A 25,228-nucleotide genomic window follows, 5' to 3' on the forward strand; every position below is an offset into this window, starting at 1 on the left:
AATATGTGACTTAAATGACAGAGAATTCAGAATTGCAGTTCTGAAAAAACTCAACGAGATGCAAGAAAACACAGAAAGGGAGTTTAATGAACTCAGAAACACAATCAAAGAACAACATGAGCATTTTATGAAAGAGATTGAAATTTTTAAAAAGAACCAAATAGAATTTCTGGAGATTAAGAACTCAATACAAGAAATAAAGAATGAAATAGCCAGCTTAGGTAATAGAGCTGACAAGTTGGAGGAAAGAATCAGTGATATCAAAGATAGAAATCTGGCAATGACACAGAAGGAAGCAGAGAGAGAATTGACACTTAAAAGAAATGAAAGAACTCTACAGGAACTTTCTGACTCCATCAGAAAGAGCAATATAAGAATTATGGGCATACCAGAAAGAGAGAAGGGAACAGAGAATATATTCAAACAAATTGTCGATGAGAACTTCCCAAACTTGTGGAAAGAACTGGATCCTCGAATCCAAGAAGTAAATAGAAAACCTAATTACCTCAATCCCAACAGGTCTTCTCCAAGGCACATTGTATTGAAGCTGTCAAAAATTAACAACAAAGAAAGAATCCTCAAGGCAGCCAGGGAAAAGAAGATGGTAACCTACAAAGGAAAGCCCATTAGATCATCATCAGATTTTAGAGAAAAAACTCTACAACCAGAAGGGAGTGGAACCAAATATTCAAGCTATTGAAAGAAATAAATTATGAGCCAAGAATAATATATCCAGCACAGATATCCTTTAGACATGAAGGAGGAATAAAGACCTTTCCAGACATAGAGAAGCTGAGGGCATTTTCTAACACACAACCTGCACTACAAGAAATACTGAAGGAGCCTATTCGACCTGAAACAAAAAAGCAAAATAATGCTAAACCATGAAGAGAACTATGAATAGGCAGAAGCAGGAATGGCAACCCCTATGCCAAACAGGACACCATACACTTAAACATAACATACAGAGTAAAGAGGAAAACAAAGCACTTAAAAGAGAGATAGAAGAAAAAGACAACTTGCTACTGCAGTGCAGAAATCAACTCACAGCATAAATAGGAATAATTTGTGACAGCAAAATCATAAAGGGGAAAGAGTAAAGCTCTGAAACGACTCAAGGGAGTAGACAAGGGAAGCATGCTGAGGAAAATGAAATACTCTAAATACAAAACTTTCTTTTACATAGGTGTAATAGTAACCACTCAAAAATAAACCCCAAACTGAAATATATAACATAAAAAAAGAAGAAACAGAGGGAAAAAAATCACAGAATACCACCACACTGAAATAATAGACAGCAACAAAAAGGCAAAGAAACAATGCAGACTCCGTCCTACCAGAAAACCAGAGAGAGAATGATAGGAAATCCTCACATATCAATAATCACCCTAAATGTAAATGGACTGAAGTCAAGATTAAAAAGGCACAGAGTAGCAGATTGGATCAAAAAACTAAACCCAACCATATGCTGCCTCCAAGGGACACATCTCAGCTACAAGGACAAATATAGACTCAAAGTGAAAAGGTGGAAATTGACACTCCAAGCAAATGGTATTCAGAGAAAATCAGGTGTAGCTGTAATGATTTCACATGAAACAGATTCAGGATAAAAAATGTAACAAGAGACAAAGATGGACATTTCATAATGATAAAGGGGACTATACAACATGAATACATGACAGTCATCAATATTCATGCCCCCAATCAAGGAGCACCAAAATATACCAAGCAACTACTAACAGAACTGAAAGGAGAAAATAACCAAAACACAATAGAGCTGGGGACCTAAATACATTATTCACAGCTATGGATAGATAAACTAAAAACATAACTGACAGCTCTGGATAGATCATCCAAACAGAAAATAAATAAAGAAATAATAGCCCTAAATGACACATTAGATGAAATGGACATAATTGACATTTATAGAGCACTTCATCCTAAAACATCAGACTATACATTCTTTTCTAATGTACACGGAACATTCTCAAGGATAGACCATATATTGGGACATAAAATCAGTCTCAACAAATTTAAGAAGGTTGAAATCATACCATGCATATTCTCTGATCACAAGGATTTGAAATTGGATATCAACTGCAAAAAGAAAGCAGGAAAAAAAACACAAATACATGGAGATTAAACAACATACTTTTAAAGAAGGACTGGGTCAAAGAAGAAATTAGAGGAGAGATCAAAAGATACATAGAAACAAATGACAATGAAAATACATCCTACCAAAATTTTTGGGATGCAGCGAAAGCAGTTTTAAGAGGGAAATTTATCTCATTACAGACCTATCTCAAGAAACAAGAAAACTCCCAAATAAATAACCTCATGTTACACCTTAAAGAACTAGAAAAAGAAGAACAAGTAAAACCCAAGGTCAGCAGAAGAAAGGAAATAACAAAAATTAGAGCAGAACTAAATGAAATAGAGAACAAAAAGACAATAGAAAAAATTAATATGACAAAGAGATGGTTCTTTGAAAAGATTAACAAAATTGACAAACCCTTGGCTAGACTTACTAAGATAAAAAGAGAGAAGACACTGATTAACAAAATCAGAAACGTAAAAGGGGAAGTTATCACGGACACCACAGAAATACAAAGGATCATCCAAGAATACTATGAAGGACTATATGCCACCAAATTCAACAACCTAGAAGAAATGGACAAGTTCTTAGAAACAAATTGTCACCTTTTGCAGGTGACTTCATACTAGATATAGAAAATCCTAAAGCCTCCACAAAAAAGCTATTACAAACAATAAATGAATACAGTAAAGTTGCCGGGTACAAAATCAATGTAAAAAAGTCCACTGCATTCCTATATACTAACAATGAAATCTCAGAAACAGGAAAAGAAATTCCTTTTGCAATTGCAACAAAAGAATAAAACACCTAGGAATAAACTTAGCCAAGGATGTGAAAGAGCTATACACTGAAAACTATAAGACATTTTTTAAAGACATCGAAGAAGACACAAAGAAATGGAAAGGCATTCTGTGTTCATGGATTGGAAAAATCAACATAATTAAAATGGCTATATTACCCAAAGCAATATACAGATTTAATGCAATCCCCATGAACATCCCAATGGCATTTTTTAAAGAAATAGAACAAAAAAATCATCAGATTTGGATGGAACCACAAAAGTCTCCAAATAGCCAAAGTAATCCTAAGAAAAAAAGAACAATGTTAGAGGTATCACACTCCCTGACTTCAGCTCGTAGTATAGAGCAACAATAATCAAAACAGTATTGCATTGGCAGAAAAACAGACACACAGACCAATGGAATAGAATTGAGAATCCAGAAATAAACCCACATAAATATGGACAGATAATTTTCGACAATGAAACCAGAAACATACAATGGAGAAAAGACAGCCTCTTCAATAAATTGTGTTGGGAGAATTGGAAAGCCACGTGCAAAAGAATGAAATTAGACTGCTATCTGTCACCGTGTATCAAAATTAATTCAAAATGGATCAAAGACCTAAACCTAAGACCTGAAACAATAAACTGCATAAAAGAAAACATAGGTACTAAACTTATGGACCTTGGGTTCAAAGATCATTTTATGAATTTGACTTTAAAGTCAAGGGAAGTAAAAGCTAAAATAAATGAATGGGACTATATCAAACTTAAAAGCTTCTGCACAGCAAAAGAAACCATCAACAAAATAAAGAGGCAACCAACTGAATGGGAGAAGATTTTTGCAAACAGTGCCTCCGATAAGGGGCTAATATCCAAAATATACAAGGACCTCATACAACTCAAGAACAAAAAACAAACAACCCAATTGAAAAATGGTCAGAGGACCTGAAGAGACATTTCTCCAAAGAAGACATACAAATGGCAAATAGACATATGAAAAAATGCTGAACATCACTAATCATCAGAGAAATGCAAATCAAAACCACAATGAGATATCACCTCACCCCAGTCAGAATGGCTATCATCAACAAGACAAATAGTAACAAGTGTTGGAGAGGCTGTGGAGAAAAAGGAACCCTCATACACTGGTGGTGGGAATGCAGACTGGTGCAGCCGTTATGGAAGGCAGTGTGGAGGTTCCTCAAAAAATTACGAATAGAATTGCCATATGACCCAGCAATCCCTCTCCTGGGTATCTACCCAAAAAATCTGAAGACATTTATACATAAAGACACGTGTGCTCCAACGTTCACTGCAGCTTTGTTTACTGTGGCCAAGACATGGAAACAACCAAAATGTCCTTCGATAGATGAATGGATAAAGAAGTTGTGGTATATATACACAATGGAATACTATTCGGCGGTAAGAAAAGATGATATAGGAACATTTGTGACAACATGGATGGATCTTGAGAGTGTAATGCTGAGCGAAATAAGTCAGACAGAAAAAGCAGAGAACCATGTGATTTCACTGATATGTGATATATAAACCAAAAGCAACAAAAGAACAAGACAAACAAATGAGAAACAGAAACTCATAGACACAGACAATGGTTTGGTGGTTGCCAGAGGGTCAGGGGGGTGGGGGGTGGGAGATGAGGGTAAGGGGGATCGAATGTATGGTGATGGAAGGAGAACTGACTCTGGGTGATGAACAGACAATGGGATTTATAGATGATGTAATACAGAATTGTACACCTGATCTATGTAATTTTACTAACAATTGTCACCCCAATAAATTTAATAAAATTAAGGAAAAAAAAAAAGTGTATTAAAACCAAAGGCGGAAGGGAAGGAAGGAAGGAAGGAAGGAAGGAAGGAAGGAAGGAAGGAAGGAAGGAAAGAATGAAGGAAGAAAGGAAGAAAGAAAAAGAACGGAAGGAAGGAAGGAAGGAAGGAAGGAAGGAAGGAAGGAAGGAAGGAAGGAAGGAAAGAAAGAAGTGGTACTCAACCCTGGCTGCAGATCAGAATTACCTGGGCTTCAATTTAAACCAATTAAATGAGAATATCTTAAGGAGGGGCCCAGGGATCTGGGTTTTTGAAGCACCTCAAGTGATTCTATTCTCATACGAAGCCAGGATGATAATCAGAGCTCTAAAGCTATTATTTTTGTAATTTGAGATCAAGTTTATTAAATAAACCACATATCAGTGAAATCACATGGTTCTCTGCTTTTTCTGTCTGACTTGTTTCGCTCAGCATTACTCTCTCAAGATCCATCCATGTTGTCACAAATGTTCCTATATCATCTTTTCTCACTGCCGAATAGTATTCCATTGTGTATATGTACCACAACTTCTTTATCCATTCATCTATCGAAGGACATTTTGGTTGTTTCCATGTCTTGGCCACCGTAAACAAAGCTGCAATGAACATTGGAGCACACATGTCTTTATCTCTAAATGTTTTCAGATTTTTTGGGTAGATACCCAGGAGAGGGATTGCTGGGTCATATGGCAATTCTATTCGTAATGTGGTATATAAACCAAAAACAACAAAAGAACAAGACAAACAAATGAGAAACAGAAACTCATAGACACGGACAATAGTTTAGTGGTTGCCAGAGGGTAAGGGGGGCGGGGGGTGGGGGGTGGAGATGAGGGTAAGGGAGATTGAATATATGGTGATGGAAGAACTGACTCTGGGTGATGAACATACAATGGGATTTATAGATGATGTAATACAGAATTGTACGCCTGAAATCTATGTAATTTTACTAACAATTGTCACCCCAATAAATTTAATTAAAAAAAAAAGTTTATTAAATAAGCAAATAAATGCTCAGAAATTCTTTAAAAGCAAAACAAAGAAGGAGCCCACTATTATGTAGCACCTACTGGGTGCTGAATCCTGGTGTGCCTTTGCAGACAGACAGACAGACAGACACACACACACACACACACACACACAAAGATGGAAAAGTGTTGAAAGGGAGGAAAGGGAAGGTGAGGAAGCTAAGATTGAGGCTGAGGTTGAGGACAAGACCTGGTAAGCAGCTTAGCCTAGGGCTAGCCCTTCAAATGCACAAAAAAATAAATCACAAAAAACAGTCCAGATGTTCTTTCTGGAGAAACTCCAGGGCAAAATTCCTGGGAGGGGGAAACTAGGATTATTTTTACCTGTAGCTAAATAACCTGTTTCCTTCTCTCTCTCCCCAAGTCTATTAGGGGAAAGACTACACAAAAAGTTTTCTGCTAAAAGCATGTGTGGGGAGAGGGGTTTGGAAGGCATGTTTACATAACTAGCATGAACAGTAGAATTGAGAACACCCTCCCTCTCCCACCTGCCCTCAGAATGTGCCTCAAAAACACAGGCAACTCATATTAACGAGAAATATTTGCAGACTGATGGCATTATCTGGCTCCTTCCACTTGAGATGTTTGAAGGCAGTTACATTCTTGAAGCAATTGCTTCTGATTCCTCCATTCAAAACATGGGTCCCCATTGCTCCTAACTGCTGAGCCTGGCTGTGGCCACCAACAGGGGCCTGTGTGGAATGGGGAGTCACTTCCTTCCTTACCATATCCTTAAAGCCTCCAAGGACAGCGGCAGTGATGATGCCTAAGAACAGGCCGATGATATTGAGGATGGTGGCAGACCAGAGCAGGTGGTAGAGGTGAATGATGTCCTGGCAGCTGCTGACATCGATGTACTCATAGTACCCACCGGTGATCTCCACCCGGCTGGACAGGGAGAAGCACACTCCGGTCAGTTCCCATGGAGCAGGCTGGCCTCTAGGCCTTTGGCTACCATGTAGCTCAGTGAAAAACAAGTGGGTAGGTAGGGAACTATTATAAGGGACATGACAGCCATGAGTATACTTAGGGAACAAGACACTTAATAAATCCGAGTACAATTGCTGTTTATGTAAAAAAAAAAAAAAAAAAAAAAAGAAAACAAAACAAAAAACTCCTACCTGCCAGAGGAACACTTGTTATCATTCACTAACACTAATCCTAGATAACATTTATTGACACTTGCTATGTGCCAGGCACAGTGCTAAGGATTTTAAATCTGCACTAATATGGCAGCTACTAGTGACATGTAACTACAAAGGGTGCCAAAAAATGTGTACACATTTTAAGAAAGGAAAAAACTGTGTTAAAATTGTAATACTTAATATATACCGATAACAAAAGATGAATACAAGTCATGTGTATACATTTTTGGCACTCCCAGTATTTAAATTTAAATTAATTAACATTAAGTAAAATAAAAAAATGCAGTTCTTCATTCTCACCAGCCATATGTTAAGTGCTCAATAGCCACAGTTCTAAGGGCCACACTAGTTACTGGACTGGACTGGACAGAGCAGATAATAGAACATTTCTATCATTGTACGAAGTTCTGTTAGACAGCACTGCAAATCCTTACAATATTCTATGAGGTAGGTACTATCACTATTCCCATTTTACCAATGAAAAAATGGAAGCACAGAGTGGTTAGGAACTTGGTCAAGTCATAAGAGGTAGAGCTGGGATCTAAATTCAGGCTTCAAAGATTTCAGTGTTTCCTCTCTCAAAGCAAAACACCAATGAACATAAAAAACAATGTCCCAATAAAAAACTAAAGCTGAGTTGCTGCACAAAACCTATCACCTCCTTGGAGAGGCCTTCCCTGACCAACCTGTTTAAAGACAATCCCTACCCCCCAGGCCCAGTCACTCTATCACATTACTTACTATGGACTGAATTGTGTCCTCCTACAATATTCATATGTTGAAGCCCTAACTCTCTATGTGACTGTAACGTATTTGGAGAAGGGCTTGTAGGAGGTAATTAAGGCTAATGAGGTTGTAAGTGTGGGGCCCTTAATTTAATAGATTGGTGGCGCGAGAGAGAGAGAGAGAGAGAGAGAGAGAGAGAGAGAAGATATCTCCATACACAGTCACTGAGAAAAGGCCATGTGAAGGAAGACACAGAAAGAAGGCTGCTGTCTGCAAGCCAGCAAGAAAGCTCTCATCAGATCCTGTCCATGCTGGCACTCTGATCTCAGACTTCCAGCCTCTAGAATTATGAGAAAATAAATATCTGTTGCTGAAGCCACCCAGTTTGTGGTATTTTGTTATAGTAGCCCAAGCTAAGACATTTCCCTTCTCTAATTCCTCTGTAACACTCATTCCTTACTAATTTGTCTGCTTCTTTACTGTCTATCTGTCTGCCCAACTTGAATATGAGCTCTCTGAGGACAGAGAGTTGGTTACTTTTGTTCACTGCTGTGCCTGACACATAGTTGGTGCTACATAAATACCTGGTGAATGAATTAAATAAAAGTTCCTCTCCTCCTGGATGTTGTAATCTAATTTAAAACTTGGTCACTGGAATCCATAATGAATCTAAAACACTGTGATCCTTAAAATGAAAGTCACACCCAATGCCATGGGATCACGATGGTTAACACATGTGATTCCCCCGCTATAAGAACACCGAAAATGAAAAAGAAAAAAATTAAAGGTTAACCTCCAAATGAATCGGAGCAGGGCAGGGGGCACTATTCACACAAGAAAACACTTTTAAACTTGACAGATGAATTTATCTTAGAATTCTTTAAAATCAGTGTTTCTCTAAGGAATTGAAATCAGTGTGGTTACAAGACAGCCTGTATCAGAATCATCTGTGTTTGTGTGCCTGCCTGTGTGTGTCAGTGCATTATTTGTGTGTGCCTGTGGATGTCTCTGTGTGTATGTGTATGCGTCTTTGAGAAAAAGATGGTTATCATGCAGATTCTTAGGCCAAGCCCCAATCTGACTGAATCTGGCAGAATTGCAGGGGCAGGGGGCGATGCTCAAGAATCTGCCTTTATGTGCTGATGTTAGAGACCCACTATTTTGCACAGTAAGCTTCCACAGTGGAATTTTAAAGGTGTTTCAATTCAGCAGAATGTGAACTGGATCTCAGTTCCAGAACATACCTGAGGAGACCACAAGCATACACTGAGTGTCTCCTGTTAGTTGGCAATGTACTCAGTCCTGGGGATGGGGCCGGGAGGACACACAGATTACTTACTGCTCAAAAGCACACAGCTGGACAAAGACTATGCCCTGGAAAGAGCAGGCTTGTGTTAAGGGGGAATATGGCGTTGAAGAGGCCCAGGAGAGGCTTAAGAGTCAGTTTCTGACTGCCCCAAAATTATCTTTGCCTACCTCCTAAGACACTGAGGGCAGGCTGATAATACATATAGATAGGCAGTATGGCATGGCAGACTCTGGAATAGGACTGCATTTGAACCTGGTTCTGTCACTTATTTGCTATCTGACCCTGAGCAACTTTCTTAACCTTTCTGGGCCTGGGGGATTTAATTAGAGAATGCACGAAAGCAATATTCCAGCACATAATAAGAACCCTCACAAAAACATGCAACTGTACTTTTTTCCCTTCTAAGAGCCAACCTCTGGCAACACGATTCAAACAGTTGAATCTTGTTCTTAAAGGCATTAAGACTTTAAAGGCACAGGCCACAACCTGGGGTTAGGTCAGTAGCTCATTTTATAATATTCAATAATTGTAGAGAATATATGTTTAGTTTCAGTTTGAGCAGGTTCAGCAGCTATTGAAATATTTTTTTATTGAACTATGAAGCAAGAGAATGTTAATTCTTATATCTGGTTCAGGATTTAGCAAAATAATGTGCTTTTTTTCTGTTTGAGATTCACGATTCTATTTGATTCAGTCTCTAGGCAGAGCTTCCTCTGAAATTCCACCTTTTGCATTCTCAATACTCCCACTCTCAAACCTTCATGACTACAGGGCTCTCCTGCTAGCCCCTACCACTGCATGAGTAAGCTTCCTAAAACATTTTTAAAACTAAGTCATTCATTTAATCAAAGCCTTTCGATGGCTCCCCATTACCTTCAGGAAAACGTGTCTAAATTCCTCAGCCTGCCGTAATCTGACTCCAAAATGGAGTTCACACTCCAGCCATGCTGGAGTCCTCAGAAGCCCCAAACTGGCCATGCTGGGCACTTATCTCAAACCTTTGCTTATATTTCTTTCCCTGTGTGGAAGGTACTGCCTTCTGTTCTCTCCCTGTCCTAATCATTCCCATTGTTAAAAGCTTCAATACTCACTCTCTAGTGCCTTCTTCAATGACTCCAGTGCCCATTCATTAGCTTTTTCCCTGGACTCCTAGAGCCTCAGAGAGTCTGTTTTTTCCTTAGTTTGGCACTTTGCATATGTCAATAATTCAGCTATTCATTTAATCCAATGTTTATTGAGAGCCTACTCAGTGCTGAGTACTGTGCTGGGTGGTGAAGCTACAACCAAGGCCAAGGTGGACATGATGTCTCTGTCCAAATTATAACCTCTTGAGGGCAAGGGGCATCTCTTAACTTCTTTTGTTTCTCCCTCACTGTCTTGCACAGTGGTAGAAACATTATAGGTCATCAATAAATACGTACTTGGTGAATGAGTAACTGAGTTTAAAGACTGATCATTGCATTGATCATGAGATTGATTACCCAGTATGGGCTCTCACCCCCTTGCTCTCAATGTGCTGGGTATGCCTGGAGAAACAGATAACGTCTCTGTATTTCAGACCCCTTTTAACAGAGTAGGAGACAACAGATCTTGGATAAGGCAGAAGGGCATGCTTCTGCTCTTCAACAGGGCCCTGGAACTATTCACCAACTTGATGGATAGGCAGTGGCAATGGGCAATCTCTGTGCATATCTCTCTCATTGCATGTACTTGCTCTAAAACCCCCTCCTACAATCTCCCTGGTAAACTGAGTCCCTTAAGGGCAAAATTATGTTTTATTGATTGGTATTCTTTTAGACCAGTTCTTGGCACATAGTAGGAGCTCAATAAAACTTTGTCAAGGGAGGAATGAATGAAAATAGGCTCTCGTCTTTCATTTTATTACCAACTGAAGCAGTTCACAAACCACTCCCATTTTCTTTCATTTCCTTTAGGTTATACACTGAAAACCAGTGATATTGACTTGACCTCTCCAAAGCTGAGTAGAGTACTCTGAAAAGCTGCTGCTAAAGACCTGTGTCCTAGAGAAAGCCACCATCCTGCACAAAGCTAAATGGAATAATCTATGCTTGGTATTAAAACCTCATTGCCCCTGACGTCAGAGAAGGTCTGTGGGTTTGAGGGGACAGTAGAAACTCTGTGTTTCCATAGCACTGTACAAATGACTGCCTGATGTGTTTGTTCCCACTTTTTTTCTTGGCCTCATTTCCAGGAAATGGACTGGAGGAGCTGGCAATTGATTAAAAATAGGCTTTGTGTGAGGAAAACAAATATGCATTCGGCAAAATTAAAGTCTCTGAGCCTCAGAATGTTTGTGGCTAGCTATATTTAGGCCTGCAGTTTAAGTCTCATCAGTGATGGCTGGAAAAAGCTCAGGTCAAAATAAAACTTTTCCCTCTGTTGTAGGATCACCACTTCTTAAGTCTCATGGTCTTAGTTTATGAACTAGTAGTACTGTTTCCTGATGAAAAGCTCAGTAAGTGCTTTTGTCCTTGTCCTTGGAATCTTAGCATGACAGACTTGAGAAAGGGCAATGACTGCTGCCTGGGACAGCTCTCCCAGCATCAGGTAGGTGAAAACCATTTCCAGGCTTGAAGATCTTTAGGAGCAGCATTCCTATAACCCCTCTTAGTTGCCTAGTCCCATATATTATTTTCCTTGTGAAAAGGACATTACTCTTTCTGTTTCTTTTCAACAAATGTCACTCCTTTTTCATCAGGTCTTTATTCATGACCGGTTCTGTGCTGGGGCCTAGGGATATAGATAAGATGAAGTCACATTCACTACCTTTAGGAAGCCCAGAATTTATCACAGCTCTTCACAAAATTCCTTTAAAGCCTTGAAGACAATACTGGCATAACTTGTTAGAAAGTCAGTTATTATGAAGTTCAGATTGACAGTAAGATAAATTGGGCTTGAGTCACCACTTTCAAAAAAATTCACCTAAGGCCTCAGCTAAATGGAATTTAAAGTAGGATTTAGTTTATTCAAACCTTTTTCAGAAAATATTCCTAATTGCAGAAAGAAAGGTGTGTCTGCAAGGAATCACTTTTCAACTCCCTCAGTAGGCCTCCTGTCTTCTTCTTGGATCTCAGGCTCCATTCTGGCCAGCTCCCAGCCCTTGCCCCAGGAGGCCATGAAGTGGGGAGAAGTAGAAAGGAGTGAAAAAGAGAAGGGAAGAGGCTGTCAAGAGGAGGAAAGAGGGAAAAAGAGAGGGAAGGGGAGAAAGGGATAAGGAGAAGCAAGAGGAAAGATAGCAAAGAATCCCAATTGCCCTGGGGCCTATTTTCCATTCCTTTGACCATTTTTGGAAGGATGGGCTCAGGAAGTACAATTATAGCCAGCTCTCACTCATGGCTGCTAGGAGGGAAGTCCTTTACAAGTGTTAGTTATTATTACACCATGAATAGTTGAAGTTCCCAGATAATCCCCAAACCTCATTTGAGTCTTTAAGTTTCTCTTATTCTGCTAAACCTGTTAATGAAATGAGACTGGTGATAGTGAACACAGTAAAGGGCTGGTGTTAGAACCCCCTTTTTCTCCCCACCCCTGGTCTGTCAGGTCTTAATCCACAACACAGAGAAACTGGCCTCCCAATACCGAGAGTAGGGGATATAAGTGAGGAGGGGGCTGCATCCATCAACCCCTCTGGATCCGGCTCCATTCAGGCCCTTTCTGCAAACTCCTCCCTTCCTCCCTCCCTTTCCTGACCCTCAGCACTCCTGCACTGAGAATCTGGAGAATATGTGTATGGGCAGGCATTGGCTGACACACCCCACAGGCAGGTCTATTCACTTGCGCTCTGCATTACCTGCTCACACATTTCTGTCAATTCCACCTTCTAAATTGTTCTTAAAATATATAATATTCTATTGTCCCCAAACCAACTTAATCTTGTCTTCACTCTCTTTGGCCTAAACTCTTGCAGGGGCCCCCTAGCTGCATCCTCTCTAACCACTCAAATCCGTCTTCCATGCTATACCCTTCAATGGATCCCAACTGTTTACAAGGTCAAGTCCAAAGGCATTCTTATGGCCAATGAGCCCTCCGTGATATGACCTGTGACTACAACTCTGCCCTCACTTACTATCCCCTTTTATAACTACCCCCATCCCCACAACTCCTTGGAATGCCCTCTCCACCTCCCCTCCATTTTTGTTTGTTTCCTGACTCCCCACTTATGCTTTAAGTCTCAGCTTCCGCATGAAGTCATACTTGACATTGCCCACCCCTCAGCAACTCTGACTTTCAGTTATTTGGGTTGCTAGTGTCCCCAGTACATCCTCTGATCCCTACCACACTTATCACACTATATTTCAATCAATTGTTCACATGTCTGTCTTCCCTACTAGTCTGTAAGCTCCTCAGCGGTAGTCTCTGTATTCCTAGCTCCTAAATATGTTTTTTTAAAAAGACTAAATGATGTTTTCACAATTGAAGGGCAGAGAGCCAAGTGGTAGTAACAGAACTAGCACCAAGCCTGCTCCTCAGGGTCTTTGCACTTACTGTTCCCCCTGCTTGAAACTCTTTTCCTCCAGGTACCTACTTGCGTTGCCCTCTCATATCACTCAAGTCTCTGCACAAATGTCACCTCCTCAAAGAGGCCTTCCCTTGTTACTCCATCTAACACACTACACACAGTCCCTTCCTGTCACTATATATCTACCTCTCTTGCTTCATTTTTTATTCAGAGCTCTGATCAACACGTGGCATGTTATGTATTCATGTGTTTATTGACTGCCTTCCCTAATAAAATACAAGTTCCACGAGGACAAGGACTTTTGCTTTGTTTGCTGCTGAATCTCCAGTGTCTAGAATAAGGCCATACACAGAGAAAGTGCTCAATAACAACTTGTTGAATGTTGTTGAAATTGGACCTAGAACTGGGTTTGGACACTTCTACCATTTTCAAGCTCTGTGTGACGTTGGGCTAGTTGTCTGTTTCCTCTGAGCCTCACTCTCATCATCTGTAAAATGGGGATAATAATTCTATATACATCATAAATAAGAATTAAATGAGATCAAATATTTAAAAACACTTAGCATGCTGCCTGGCACAGAGAAGGCAGGTAATGAATGTGAGCTGAAATTTGTTGACCGACCAGTGTCTTCTACTTCTCTGATCTTTATTGTGCGCCCTTCACCCACCCTAGCCTTTCTAGTATCCATTGTGGTAAAACCATTATTTCTGTGCCTAGAGGCTCAGCTCTTACTTGCCGCAGTTGTAGAGGTCACAGCAGAAGCAGGTGTTGCCCCGGATGCGAGGAGTGCAGAATTCACGGCTGAGGTGAGGGCAGTTCACCTGAGGGCACACAACAGTGAGGACATGAGCTGATATTGCACGGGAGCCAGGACACTCTGGGATTGGAAATGTGAGTTAGCGACTGATGGAGACAGTAAAGATGGCTGTGAGATGAACACACAAACACATGGGAGGGATGAGGCTGGACAGGGTGTTGGTTGAACTTGTGCATGAGGCAAGTCACTGTGTAGCTGTGCTTATGTCCAGCCTCAGCCACAGCCCTAATAAACTGAAGGGTGCCCCATCCCTGAAGGGTAGAGATTGAGAGGAGGAACGACGGATGGAAGGATGGACAGAAGAACAAATGGATGGTAGGAAATGAGAAAAAGGGAAAGAGAAATCAGGGTAGGTACAGGAAGAAAGGGGATCAGATGTGAAGGAAGGCAGAGGGACAATCACATGCACTCTGAAGTACAATGGTACCTCTCTAGCTGCCTGGGTAAGGTTCCTCATAACCCTCGTGGAAGGAGAATTTTTGGTTGAGGAACTTATGACCTTATGTAGGAAAAATAGGGTTAGGGGACCAGGGTTACAAGTGAACCTACAGAAGTCATTATTAATATTTTTACAGTTAACACAAGAAAGCAATCACGATGAAATCAAGAGAAGAGCAATTACATTTTATACATCTTGAGTTGGCAAAATGTTTAAAGATTAATTTCCATTTACTGTCCTTTGTTGGTAAGAAATTTTCCAGGCTCTCTTAATCATGGATGCAATGAAGTGCTTGTAAATTCTGTGTTATAGAGAATATTCCTAGTAAATGGGTTCTTTTTTCTATATTAGGTCCTTCATCCAAAAATGCTCACTGTATTTTGGACAAGCATACACATTTCTATTCCTCCCTTCTAACCCAAGGATAGTTAGAAAATGGTAAATTTGTGCTTAAGATTAGCAAAAGGAGGTAAGTGGACAGCAGAGCCATAAAAAAGCGTATTTGCCCTGATGCCTTGACAGCAGGGCCATTGCTTCGCCCCACTGCAAGGGCACCGTTCACATTGTATTTTATGTAGAATGGCTTCCCCTGAAATTGTGCAATGCACTGGCCATTTTATATCTACTTGTCTCTCTTTTCTCCCAATCACAAGTTTAAAAATTTTCTAACTATTCTGGCGTGGGGAGGGGGAGCAACTGACTTTTAATTTGAGGTTAACAGAGAACCAAGTTGTCAAAGTTCCTAGAAGCACACAGTAGAGTTTCCTATGAAAGTAATCTCTGGGTTGTGGAGGGGCTTCTGTGTACTGAAATGAAAGCTTTTGTGTGAACCAACGTGGAACACAAGGAGAGCTCTGTGGGGCAGGAGAGAGTCTTATGTGCCCACTTCAAGCATTATCAGAATGGCCTCTTGGGGGTGTCATGAGAGGGGCAGGCTGACAGTCCTGGCCACTCCAGAATCTCCAAGTGGACAAGGCATCTCAATCACCCTCATTTGGATTCTTGACTCCTTCTGTGTGTGGGACTCAGGCTGTGCCCCCTAGTCCAGGGCTAGTGCCTTGGTGGGGTTCCTGCTTTTCTTCCAGCTTGGGCACCTGAACCATGGGCAACTGAACCATCATCCATAGACATGGGGAGGACCCTGCCTTGTGGCTTCTCCACTCTCATCTGTCCCTCTTGGGATCAAAACCAAACACTGAGAGGCTGCCTGCTGGGTTCAGAGGGGGCAGCCTATGGCCACAGAACAGAATAAATCTGATTAGGCATCCTGAGGCTCCAACCTATTACCATAGCTTCATTAGCACTGTGCTGTCATCCACTGAGCAAATCAATTACAAATACCTAGCAGTAAGCTTTAAGCCCCTGGAAAAGAGTAGAAGAAAGAAGGTTTTAGGCACAGAACAGGAGACTTTCCCAAAAGATAACACATACAGCCTCATTCTGGCTCACCTCCTCAGCTTCCTTCTGTGATGTCTTGGGAACATAGTGGCACCGGTTAGCGTAGAGTGGTTTCAGATCCTAGAAATGAAAATACCAAACCAAAAGGGTTTTGGTTTGGAAAACAAAGCAGCAAGTGCTCTGATTGGTTATAAAAGATTTGAAAACACACACACACACACACACACACACACACACACACACACACCACACCACAGAGGCGGCAATGGGCCGGGTTAATTTTTGAAAGCTGTTCATCTAGGAAGACTCAGAATGTGAGGATAAGATAAAAGTGTTCAAATAACTGCTTTCCATTGGAACACTAGTTAATGAGAAATTAGGAAATTGATTGAGAAATGGGTTTCTGGAAAGTTCCTCTCTAGTTTTCTTTTATTTTTATTTTTTGTCTTCTTTCAGAGAGTCACCAAGGAATAAGATTCAAAACTCCAGTTTATTGCAACATCACACTTCCAAATGGGGAGCTCAGCTCCAACAATGGGGTCTCGTATCACCTGGGAACAGGACCAGGGCTGGCTGACATGTACTCCCTGCTGTTGTGGTCACACGCTTTTCCAGAAAGAAATGCTCAGGGAGCAAGCCCCAGGGGGATGGGCAGCTACTGAGATTAACTCAACTGAACTATGAGCCATTTTCACTCAATTATACACATTAGATATAGACAGTGAACTCCAAAAATACTGCTGAAGCCCAGAAAACTAACATGGGGCTCCAGGACAGTTGATTTACCCCCACTGGCTTGGCCGGCTTCCAGGTAAGGGAGCTGTCAGTCATGGGGCTGCTGGGGGTGGGTGGGGGTGAAGGGTGAGAAGTGGGGAGGTTGGTATAGAAGAGACAGACTCAATCCAATTCTGCCTGGAAACTTGCAGGCAGGGGATGTTGTTCACTTTCAGATAGACACTAAATATCCCCTCAGTGGTAGGGGGCTTTGGCCAAAAGCAGGTTAGGACAGGACAAGCAATTTATGCAAACTGGCCTTAGGGATTTGGCCAAAGCACCCTGGCAGAGGGAGTTTACTGATTGCTCCCTAACCCGCCTGCACTTCTCTCACAATTTCCAATAATCCTGGTAGCTGTTTTTCCCCACACATGTAATTTAGCATCTCCTGTTTCAGGCATTCAGGTGCCTCTTGTCTCCAAGCTTGCCACCCCATCAAGTACCTAGGATTTTCTGTCAGCTGCTTCTACATGAACCTCCTGGCTGTTCAATGTTCTAAAAGTACATTGCCCTGTTGGTTTAGCCTGGAATCAGGCTGGAAAGGAACGAGGTTTCTCATGTTCACACCCAGCAGGTTTATTTTCCATGTTTGAGTGATGGCAGAAGTCATTATTATCCCACAGAGGGGGAGGCTTGACGTGCTGGTCACAGTCTTCCTGACCTCCTAGTTCTGCATAAAGCGTTCAGCCACCAACTGCCCTAAATGAAAACAAACATATGTCATGGCTGTCCATTTGCTGCTTCTGGCTGCTATTCTGCATTGAGACCACAGAGGAGGAATAAGCTTACACAATTGGGAGGTAAAAAAACGATCACTCAGTCAGGGGTCAGCTACCTTTTTAATCTGAAGGACTACCAGCTCTGGAGTGAAGGGATGGAAATGGAAATTGCTTTATGGTAAGTGTCTGCTCTGTGCCAGACCTTCTTAGGGCAAGTTCATACCCATGATTTCATGTCATCCTCATACTTACCCTGAGAGTTAGGTTACTATTATATCCATTTGGAGGAGGGGAAAAAGTGACTTTCCCATCTAGTTAATGGTTATATTCGGGGGAAGGATAGGAAGGAAATAAGGGACAAGAAAGAAGGAACAAGACACATTTAGAGGGGTGTGTAAAAATATAGGTCTTGAGTAGAAGCTCATATGCCCCCAAGCCCAAGGACAGGGCAAGATGACTAAAGGGCCTCAAAAACAGGAAAGGCTGGCTCTAACACATCCAAGTGGTGCCAGGGTCCAAATGTGCCTTTCATTCAAGTTGGCCAACAGATATCACCATAGATTAATAAAACCTCCTGCCTCAAAACTCACTGGGTGTCAATGAGAACTGGCAGATGTCTTAGGACAGGTACAGTGGAAACAAAAAGCTTTCCTTAAAGATTCACCCAACCTTACCCCAAACCCCTGAGTCCAGTGCTTTACTACAGGCCACTAACTGCAGGAGGTACAGAAGGCCTGGAGTCAGGGGCAGGCAGGGGTCATTAAAGGAAAATTCCAGTAAATATAATTTGGATTTTTCCCCCTTGCCTTTTACTGAGACCAGTGATCTCAGACATTAGGAGTTTCAGGGAAATGTAAATTAAACCCACAATCAGATACCACTTCATACCGACTAGGATGGCTAGAATTTAAAAGTCAGATATTAACAAGAGATGGAAAGGATGTGGAGAAATTGAAACACTCATACACAGAAGTGGGAATGTAAAATGGCACAGCTACTTTGGAAAACTGTCTGATAGTTCCTGAAAAGGTTAAACATAGTTACCACATGAGTCAACAATTCCAATCCTAGATGTATAGCTAAGGAAAATGAAAACATATGTCCACACAGAAACTTGTACATGAATGTTTACAGCAGCATTATTCATAATAGCCAAAAGGTAAGAACAACCCAGAAGTCCATCATCTTGTAAGTGGAAAAACAAAATGTGGTATAGCCATACAATGGACTGTTATTAGGCCATACAAAGAAATGAAGCACTGATACATGTTATAAAACATGAATAAAACTTGAAAATATTATACTAAGTGAAAGAAGTCAAGTAACTAAAGATCACATAGTATATGATTCCATTAATATCGATGGTAATTAATATAGTGAAATCTATAGAGAAATAACGTCAGTTAGTTGTTGCCTACGACTGGAGAGTAATAGGGGGATGGGGAGATGATAGCTAAAAGGTATAGGGTTTCTTTTGGGGATGATGAAAATCTTCTAAAATTGGTGTGGTGATAATTTGCACATAACTGTGAAGATATAAAGGCCACTGAATTGTACACTTTAAGTGGGTGAATTATATGGGATGTGAACTACATCTCAATAAAGCTGTTAAAAAAAATAGGAGTTAGGAAGTCCAAGATGGTGGATTAGGTAAATACAATGCCTACTGCATCCCAGGATCACACCAAAATTGCAAATAAGTTATAGAACAAGCAACCTCAGGAATCAACTGAAGACTAGCTGAACAGAGCCTCTATAACTAAGGATATAAAGAAGAAGCCACATTATGACTGGTTGGAGGGGAGAAGACGCGAAGCAGGCTGAACCCAAACCCACAGATGTTGGTTGAATGATGAGAGGGAAACCTTGGTGTCAGAGGTTCCCCCTGAAGAGGGAGGAGTCCCAGCCCCATACCAGGTTCCTCAGCCCAGGGGTCTTGTGCCAAGAAGAGAAGTTCCCATGACATCTGGCAGTGAAAATCAGTGACCACTTTGCTCATCCCTGTGGGGTGGAGGATGGATAGAAACCCAGATACCCTCTTGTAGAGACTGCACATGGACTTGCTTGCTTGTGGGCATTCGCCTGGTCTCTGGTGGATGGGTGGCAGCATGGAAGGACCAGGGACGTGCGGGGAAGGACTGAGTTGTGTGGCTTTGGGGCAGGAGCTAGAGGGACAGGAGCCATTGTTGTCCCTGTGTGGAGCCTGGCACACATTTGGCCTACAGCAGAGCACCATCTTTTCAGTATTGAATATGTCCTCCCCTAAATGTCTAAGTCTGGAACAGCATTGGTTTGGTAGAATCCGTGAGTGCATGCCCACCCCCTGCATAGATGGTGCTACATTGCCCAGGACATTCTTGACTGCTGGACTGCTGGCCACACCCCACAGGCTGCAGAAGTCTTTCTGCAGTGGCAGATGGCGCATGGCAGTCTGGGAAACATTTGCTGGTAAGCAGTGATGCAAAACCTGTGCTGCAGCATCTCTTGGTCAGCTCTCAGGAACCTGTGGTGCAGAGATGGGCAGTGGCTGGTTGAGGTGTTCTCAGGGCATTTTTGCGATGTGGTTGCAGGTCCAGCACCAGTGCCCGGAGCCAAGACTGATTTTGTAGAAACCACTGACCACACCCCTTAGCTCCCTGGAAACCCACTCTGCTCACCTAGAGCTGCATTGCCAGGGGCACTCTCAGTGCCTGGGTAGCCAGTCCTGCCTCACAAGACACAAAAGACTTTTACAACAGCAGATGGCAGGTGACAGCCCAGGGAGATGTTGGTGGTGGACAGTGACCCAAAACCTGTGCTGCAGCCAGTCTTGGGCAGCTCTGGGGGATTTGCAAGCCTGGGGCAAATCTGGCTGGCTGTGGTGTTCTAAGGGCATTTTGCAAAGTGTTCACAGGCCAGACACTGCCCTGAGGTGAGTGGTGGCTGGCTGTGATATTCTTGGGCTATTGTGTGAAGTGGTCACAGGCCAGGCACCAGTATAAGAACTGAGTCTGTATTAACTTTGTAAAAACCATGGGCCATGTCTCGTGACTCCCTGGGACTTTGTCTCACCCAGCTAGTGCTGCATTGCCAAGGGCACTCTCAACATTGGGTCACCCAGCCCAGCCTGCACACCTAAGGAGGCTCTTTCCACAGCTGGGACTTATGGGCAGCTGGCAGGTGGCAATAGGCCTAGGGAGCCCTGGGCCTTTTGCTGAGCTGCCTCAGGCCCACAGGTGGCACCCAGGCTGAATTCACAGCGAGGCCACCCCCACAAGCCTCCAGGTCCAGCACATACAGCAGCCAGCCACATATAGCTTTATGACTCCTACCAGGTAGCCGTGAGCTGATAACAGGCAAAGCTGAAATTGGCCTCCATGGGAGCCCCTCCCAAGAGACACCAGAATAAACACACCCAGAGGCCAGCTGCAGATCACACCAGAACACTACCTGGTTAGCCCCTCAAATGGCACACCCAAAACACAAGAGCCCATGGGAGCAAAGCTTCCTCTGAAGGGTCAGCTCCCACACAGCAGCTCATACAGTGTGGGCATAGCCAGTCCTCACTGTCAGTCAGCCCCCTGGGAGTCAATCCCACTCAATGACAAATCAAAAGCAATCAAAGCTCAATTACAACAAGAAAACACACAACCCACTCAAGGGACTCTCCTGTAATACATGCACAGGAGATAAGAAAGATGAAACCATTGGACCACACAGGACACATACTACATAAGGCCACCCAGCAAAGACTGAGAGACATAGGAGATCTACCTAATACATAGAAGCAAACACAGAGAGGCAGCCAGAATAAGGAAACAAAGAAACATGTTCCAAATAAAAGACCAGAAGAAACCTCCAGAAATAGAACTAAATGAAATGGAGGCAACTAGCCCACCAGAGACAGAGTTTAAAACAAGGATTATAAGAATGCTTAAGGAACTTAGTGAGAGTATCAACAAAGAGATAGACATAAAGAAAGACATAGAAACCATAAAAAGAACCAGTCAGAAATAAAGAATATGATAACTGAAATGAAGAATACACTAGAAAAAATCAACAGCAGATTAGATGAAGCAGAGGATTGAATCAGGGAATTAGAAGACAACATAGCAGAAAATATCCAATGAGGAAAACAAACAAAAAAAGGAATTAAAAAAACGAAGATAGTTTGTGCTCACTTCGGCAGCACATATACTAAAATTGTAACGATACAGAGAAGATTAGCATGGCCCCTGCACAAGGATGACACACAAAAAATGAAGATAGTTTAAGGACTTGTGGGACAACATCAATGCTGGGACAACAGCATTCACATCATAGGAGTACCAAAAGGAGAAGAGAGGAAGCAAGAAATTGAGGACCTAAAGAAATAATGACTGAAAACTTCCCTAACTTAGCAAAGGAAATAGACATACAAGGCCAGAAAGCACACAGTGTCCCAAACAAGATGAACCCAAACAGGCCCACACCAAGACACATCATAATTAAAATGCTAAAGGTTAAATCCAACTAGTTATTTACAAGGGAGCTCCCATAAGACTGTCAGATGATTCCTTAACAGAAACTTTGCAGGTCAGAAGGGAGTGGCAGAAAATATTCAGTGATGAAAAACAAGGGCCTACAACCAAGAATACTCTACCCAGCAAGGTTATCATTTAAAATTGAAGTAGAGATAAAGAGCTTCCCAGACAAGAAAAAAGCTAAAGGAATTTATTACCACCAAGCCAGTATTACAAAAAATGTTAAAAGGATTTCTTTAAGCAGAATAAAGGAGAAAACAAATAAATGAAGATCAAAAACATGAATAATAAAAAGGCAATAACTATGTACCTATCAATAATTACTTTAAATGTAAATGGATTAAACAATCCAATCAAAAGATATAGGATAGCTGAGTGAATAAGAAAACAAGACCCATGCATATGCTGTCTACCATAGACCCACCTCAGACCCAAAGACACACACAGACTGAATGCAAAAGGATGGAAAAAGAATATTTCACACAAATGGAAAAGACCAAAAATCTGGAGTAGCAATACTTATATTGGACAAAATGGACTTTAAAATGAAGACTATAATAAGAGACAAAAAGGACATTACATAATAATAAAGGGATCAATCCAACAAGAAGACATCATCCTAGTAAACACTTATGCACCTAACATACGAGCACCTAATATATAAAGCAAATATTGACTGACATAAAGGCAGAGATCAACAGTAACACAATCATAATAGGGGACTTTAACACCCCATTGACACCAATGGACAGATCTTCCAGACAGAAAATCAAAATGGAAACAGCAACCTTAAATGACACACTAGACCAGATAGATTTAATTGATATTTTTAGGGCATTTCACCCCAAAGCAGCAGAATACACATTTTTTTCAAATGGAACATTTTCCAAGATAGACCACATATTAGGCCACAAAACAGTTCTCAATAAATTTAAGAAGATTGAAATCATACCAAGCATCTTCTCTGACCACAATGGTATGAAACTAGAAATCAATTACAAGAAAAAAATTGAAAAACACACAAACACATGGAGACTAAATAACATGCTACTAAATAATGAATAGGTGGGGCGGCCAGATGCCTCAGGTGGTTAGAGCGTGAGCTCTGAACAACATGATTGCCAGTTCGATTCCCACATGATCCAGTGAGCTGCACCCTCCACAACTAAATTGAAGACAACGAGCTGCCACTGAGCTTCTGGAAGGACAGCCAGATAGCTCAGTTTGTTAGAGCGCAAGCTCTCAACAAGGTTGCCAGTTCAATTCCCACATGGGATGGTGGGCTGTGCCCCCTGCAACTAAAGATTGAAAACTGCGACTGGACTTGGAGCTGAGCTGTGCCCTCCACAACTAGATTGAAGAACAACTGCCAGGAGAAACACACTGTCCCCCAATATTCCCCAATAAAATTTAAAATAACAATAATAATAATGAATAGGTCAACAATGAGATCAAAGAAGAAATCAAAAGATACCTTGAGAAAAATGAAAATGAAAAGAGTGACCCAAAATCTATGGGACACAGTGAAAGCAGTCCTAAATGGAAATTCATAGCAATGCAGGTCTACCTTAAGAATACAAGAAAAATATCAAATAAATAGTTTAGCTTTACACCTAAGGAAACTGGAAAAAGAACAGCAAACAAAGCCCAAAGTGAGTACAAGAAAGAAAATAATATAAATCAGAGTGGAAATGAATGAAAAACAGACTTAAAAAAAAAAAGTCAATGAAACGATGAGCTTGTTTTTTTGTTTTAGAAAGATAAACAAAAATGGACAAATCTTTAACTAGACTCATCAAGAGAAGAAGAGAGAGGACCCCAATAAAATCAGAAATGAAAGAAAAGTGACAACCAACACCTCAGAAATACAGAAAAATTTTAAGAACATATTATGAGCAACTATACACCAACAATTTAGACAATCTGGAAGAAATGGGTAAATTCCTAGAAGTTTACAATCTTCCAAGGCTGAATCAATAAGAAACAGAAAATCTGAACAGACCAATACTACCAACAAAAGTGCATCAGTAATCAACAAGCTCCCAACAAACAAAAGTCCTGGACCAGATGGCGTCACAGGTGAATTTTACCAAACATTCAAAAAAAAAAACAAAACAATTAAAACCTATTCATCTCAAACTATTCAAAAAAATCCAGGAGTAGAAAAGGCTTCCAAGCTCATTTTACAAGGCCACCATTACCCTGATTCCAAAACCAGACAAAGACATTACAGAAAAAGAAAACTATAGGCTAATATCCCTAATGAACATTCATGCAAAAATCCTCAACAAAATATTAGCAAACCAAATTCAGCAATACATTAAAAAGATCATACACCACAATCACGTGGGATTCATTCCTGGGATGCAAGCCTGGTTCAATATCTGTAAATCAATTAATGTGATACACCACATAAACAAAATGAAAAATAAAAATCATATGGTTGTATCAATAGATGCAGAAAAAACATTTGACAAAATCCAGTATCCATTTATGATAAAAAATCAGCAAAGTGGGAATAGAGAGAAGATATCTCAACATAATAAAGACCATATATGACAAACCCACAGCTAGTATCATACTCAGTGGAGAAAATCTAAAAGCATTCCCTTTAAGGTCAGTAACAAGACATGGATGCCCATTTTCACCACTTTTACTCAACATAGTACTGGAAGTTCTATCTGCAGGAATAAAACAAGAAAAGTAACTAAAAGGCATCCGAATGTGAAAAGAAGAAGTAAAATTGTAATTATTTGCAGATGACATCGTACTATATAGAGTACCCCAAAGATTCCACCAAAAGACTCTTAGAAATGATAAATGAATTTAGTAAAGTAACAGGATACAAAATTAATATTCAGAAATGGGTTGCATTTTTATGTACCAATAACAAGTTACCAGAAAGAGAAATGAAGAAAACAATCCCATTTACAATTACATCAAATAAAATACTTAGGAGTAAATTTAACCAAGGAAGTAAAAAACCTGTACTCAGAAAATTTTAAGACATTGAAGAGAAAAATTAAGGAGATACAAATAAATGGAAACATATACCATACTCATGGGTAGGAAGAATTAATATAGTTAAAATGTCGGGTGACGTCATAGGAATGGCGGCAGTGGGCCGCAATTTTTGAGTTCTCCTCCGGATCTTATCACAAACGAGACATCTATAACCCATCAAA

At 40.9% G+C, this 25,228-nt stretch overlaps 1 protein-coding gene and 1 non-coding gene across 4 annotated transcripts in view; one reads left to right on the forward strand and one right to left on the reverse strand.

Annotated features, from left to right (window-relative positions):
- The window catches only part of TMEM255A (transmembrane protein 255A), an 80,489-nt gene that overhangs the window by 25,117 nt on the left and 30,144 nt on the right, over window positions 1-25,228 (reverse strand). The window contains exons 5-8 of one of the 3 annotated variants that reach the window (XM_019719285.2): window positions 16,100-16,168; window positions 14,639-14,710; window positions 14,127-14,215; window positions 6,459-6,621 (exon numbers count right to left, since the gene is read on the reverse strand). In XM_019719285.2, coding sequence (XP_019574844.2) covers window positions 6,459-6,621; window positions 14,127-14,215; window positions 14,639-14,710; window positions 16,100-16,168 — 393 coding nt within the window. The remainder of the gene's footprint in view (window positions 1-6,458; window positions 6,622-14,126; window positions 14,216-14,638; window positions 14,711-16,099; window positions 16,169-25,228) is intronic. The other 2 variants (XM_019719287.3, XM_019719288.3) reach the window with 2 other exon arrangements.
- LOC141569764 (U6 spliceosomal RNA) lies at window positions 21,694-21,800 on the forward strand. The gene has a single exon (XR_012493564.2). It is a non-coding gene; the product is annotated as a U6 spliceosomal RNA (small nuclear RNA).

This window comes from Rhinolophus sinicus, chromosome 18 (assembly GCF_057876585.1).
Source record: "Rhinolophus sinicus isolate RSI-liver-muscle chromosome 18, RSI-T2T, whole genome shotgun sequence".
Classification (NCBI taxonomy): domain Eukaryota; kingdom Metazoa; phylum Chordata; class Mammalia; order Chiroptera; family Rhinolophidae; genus Rhinolophus; species Rhinolophus sinicus.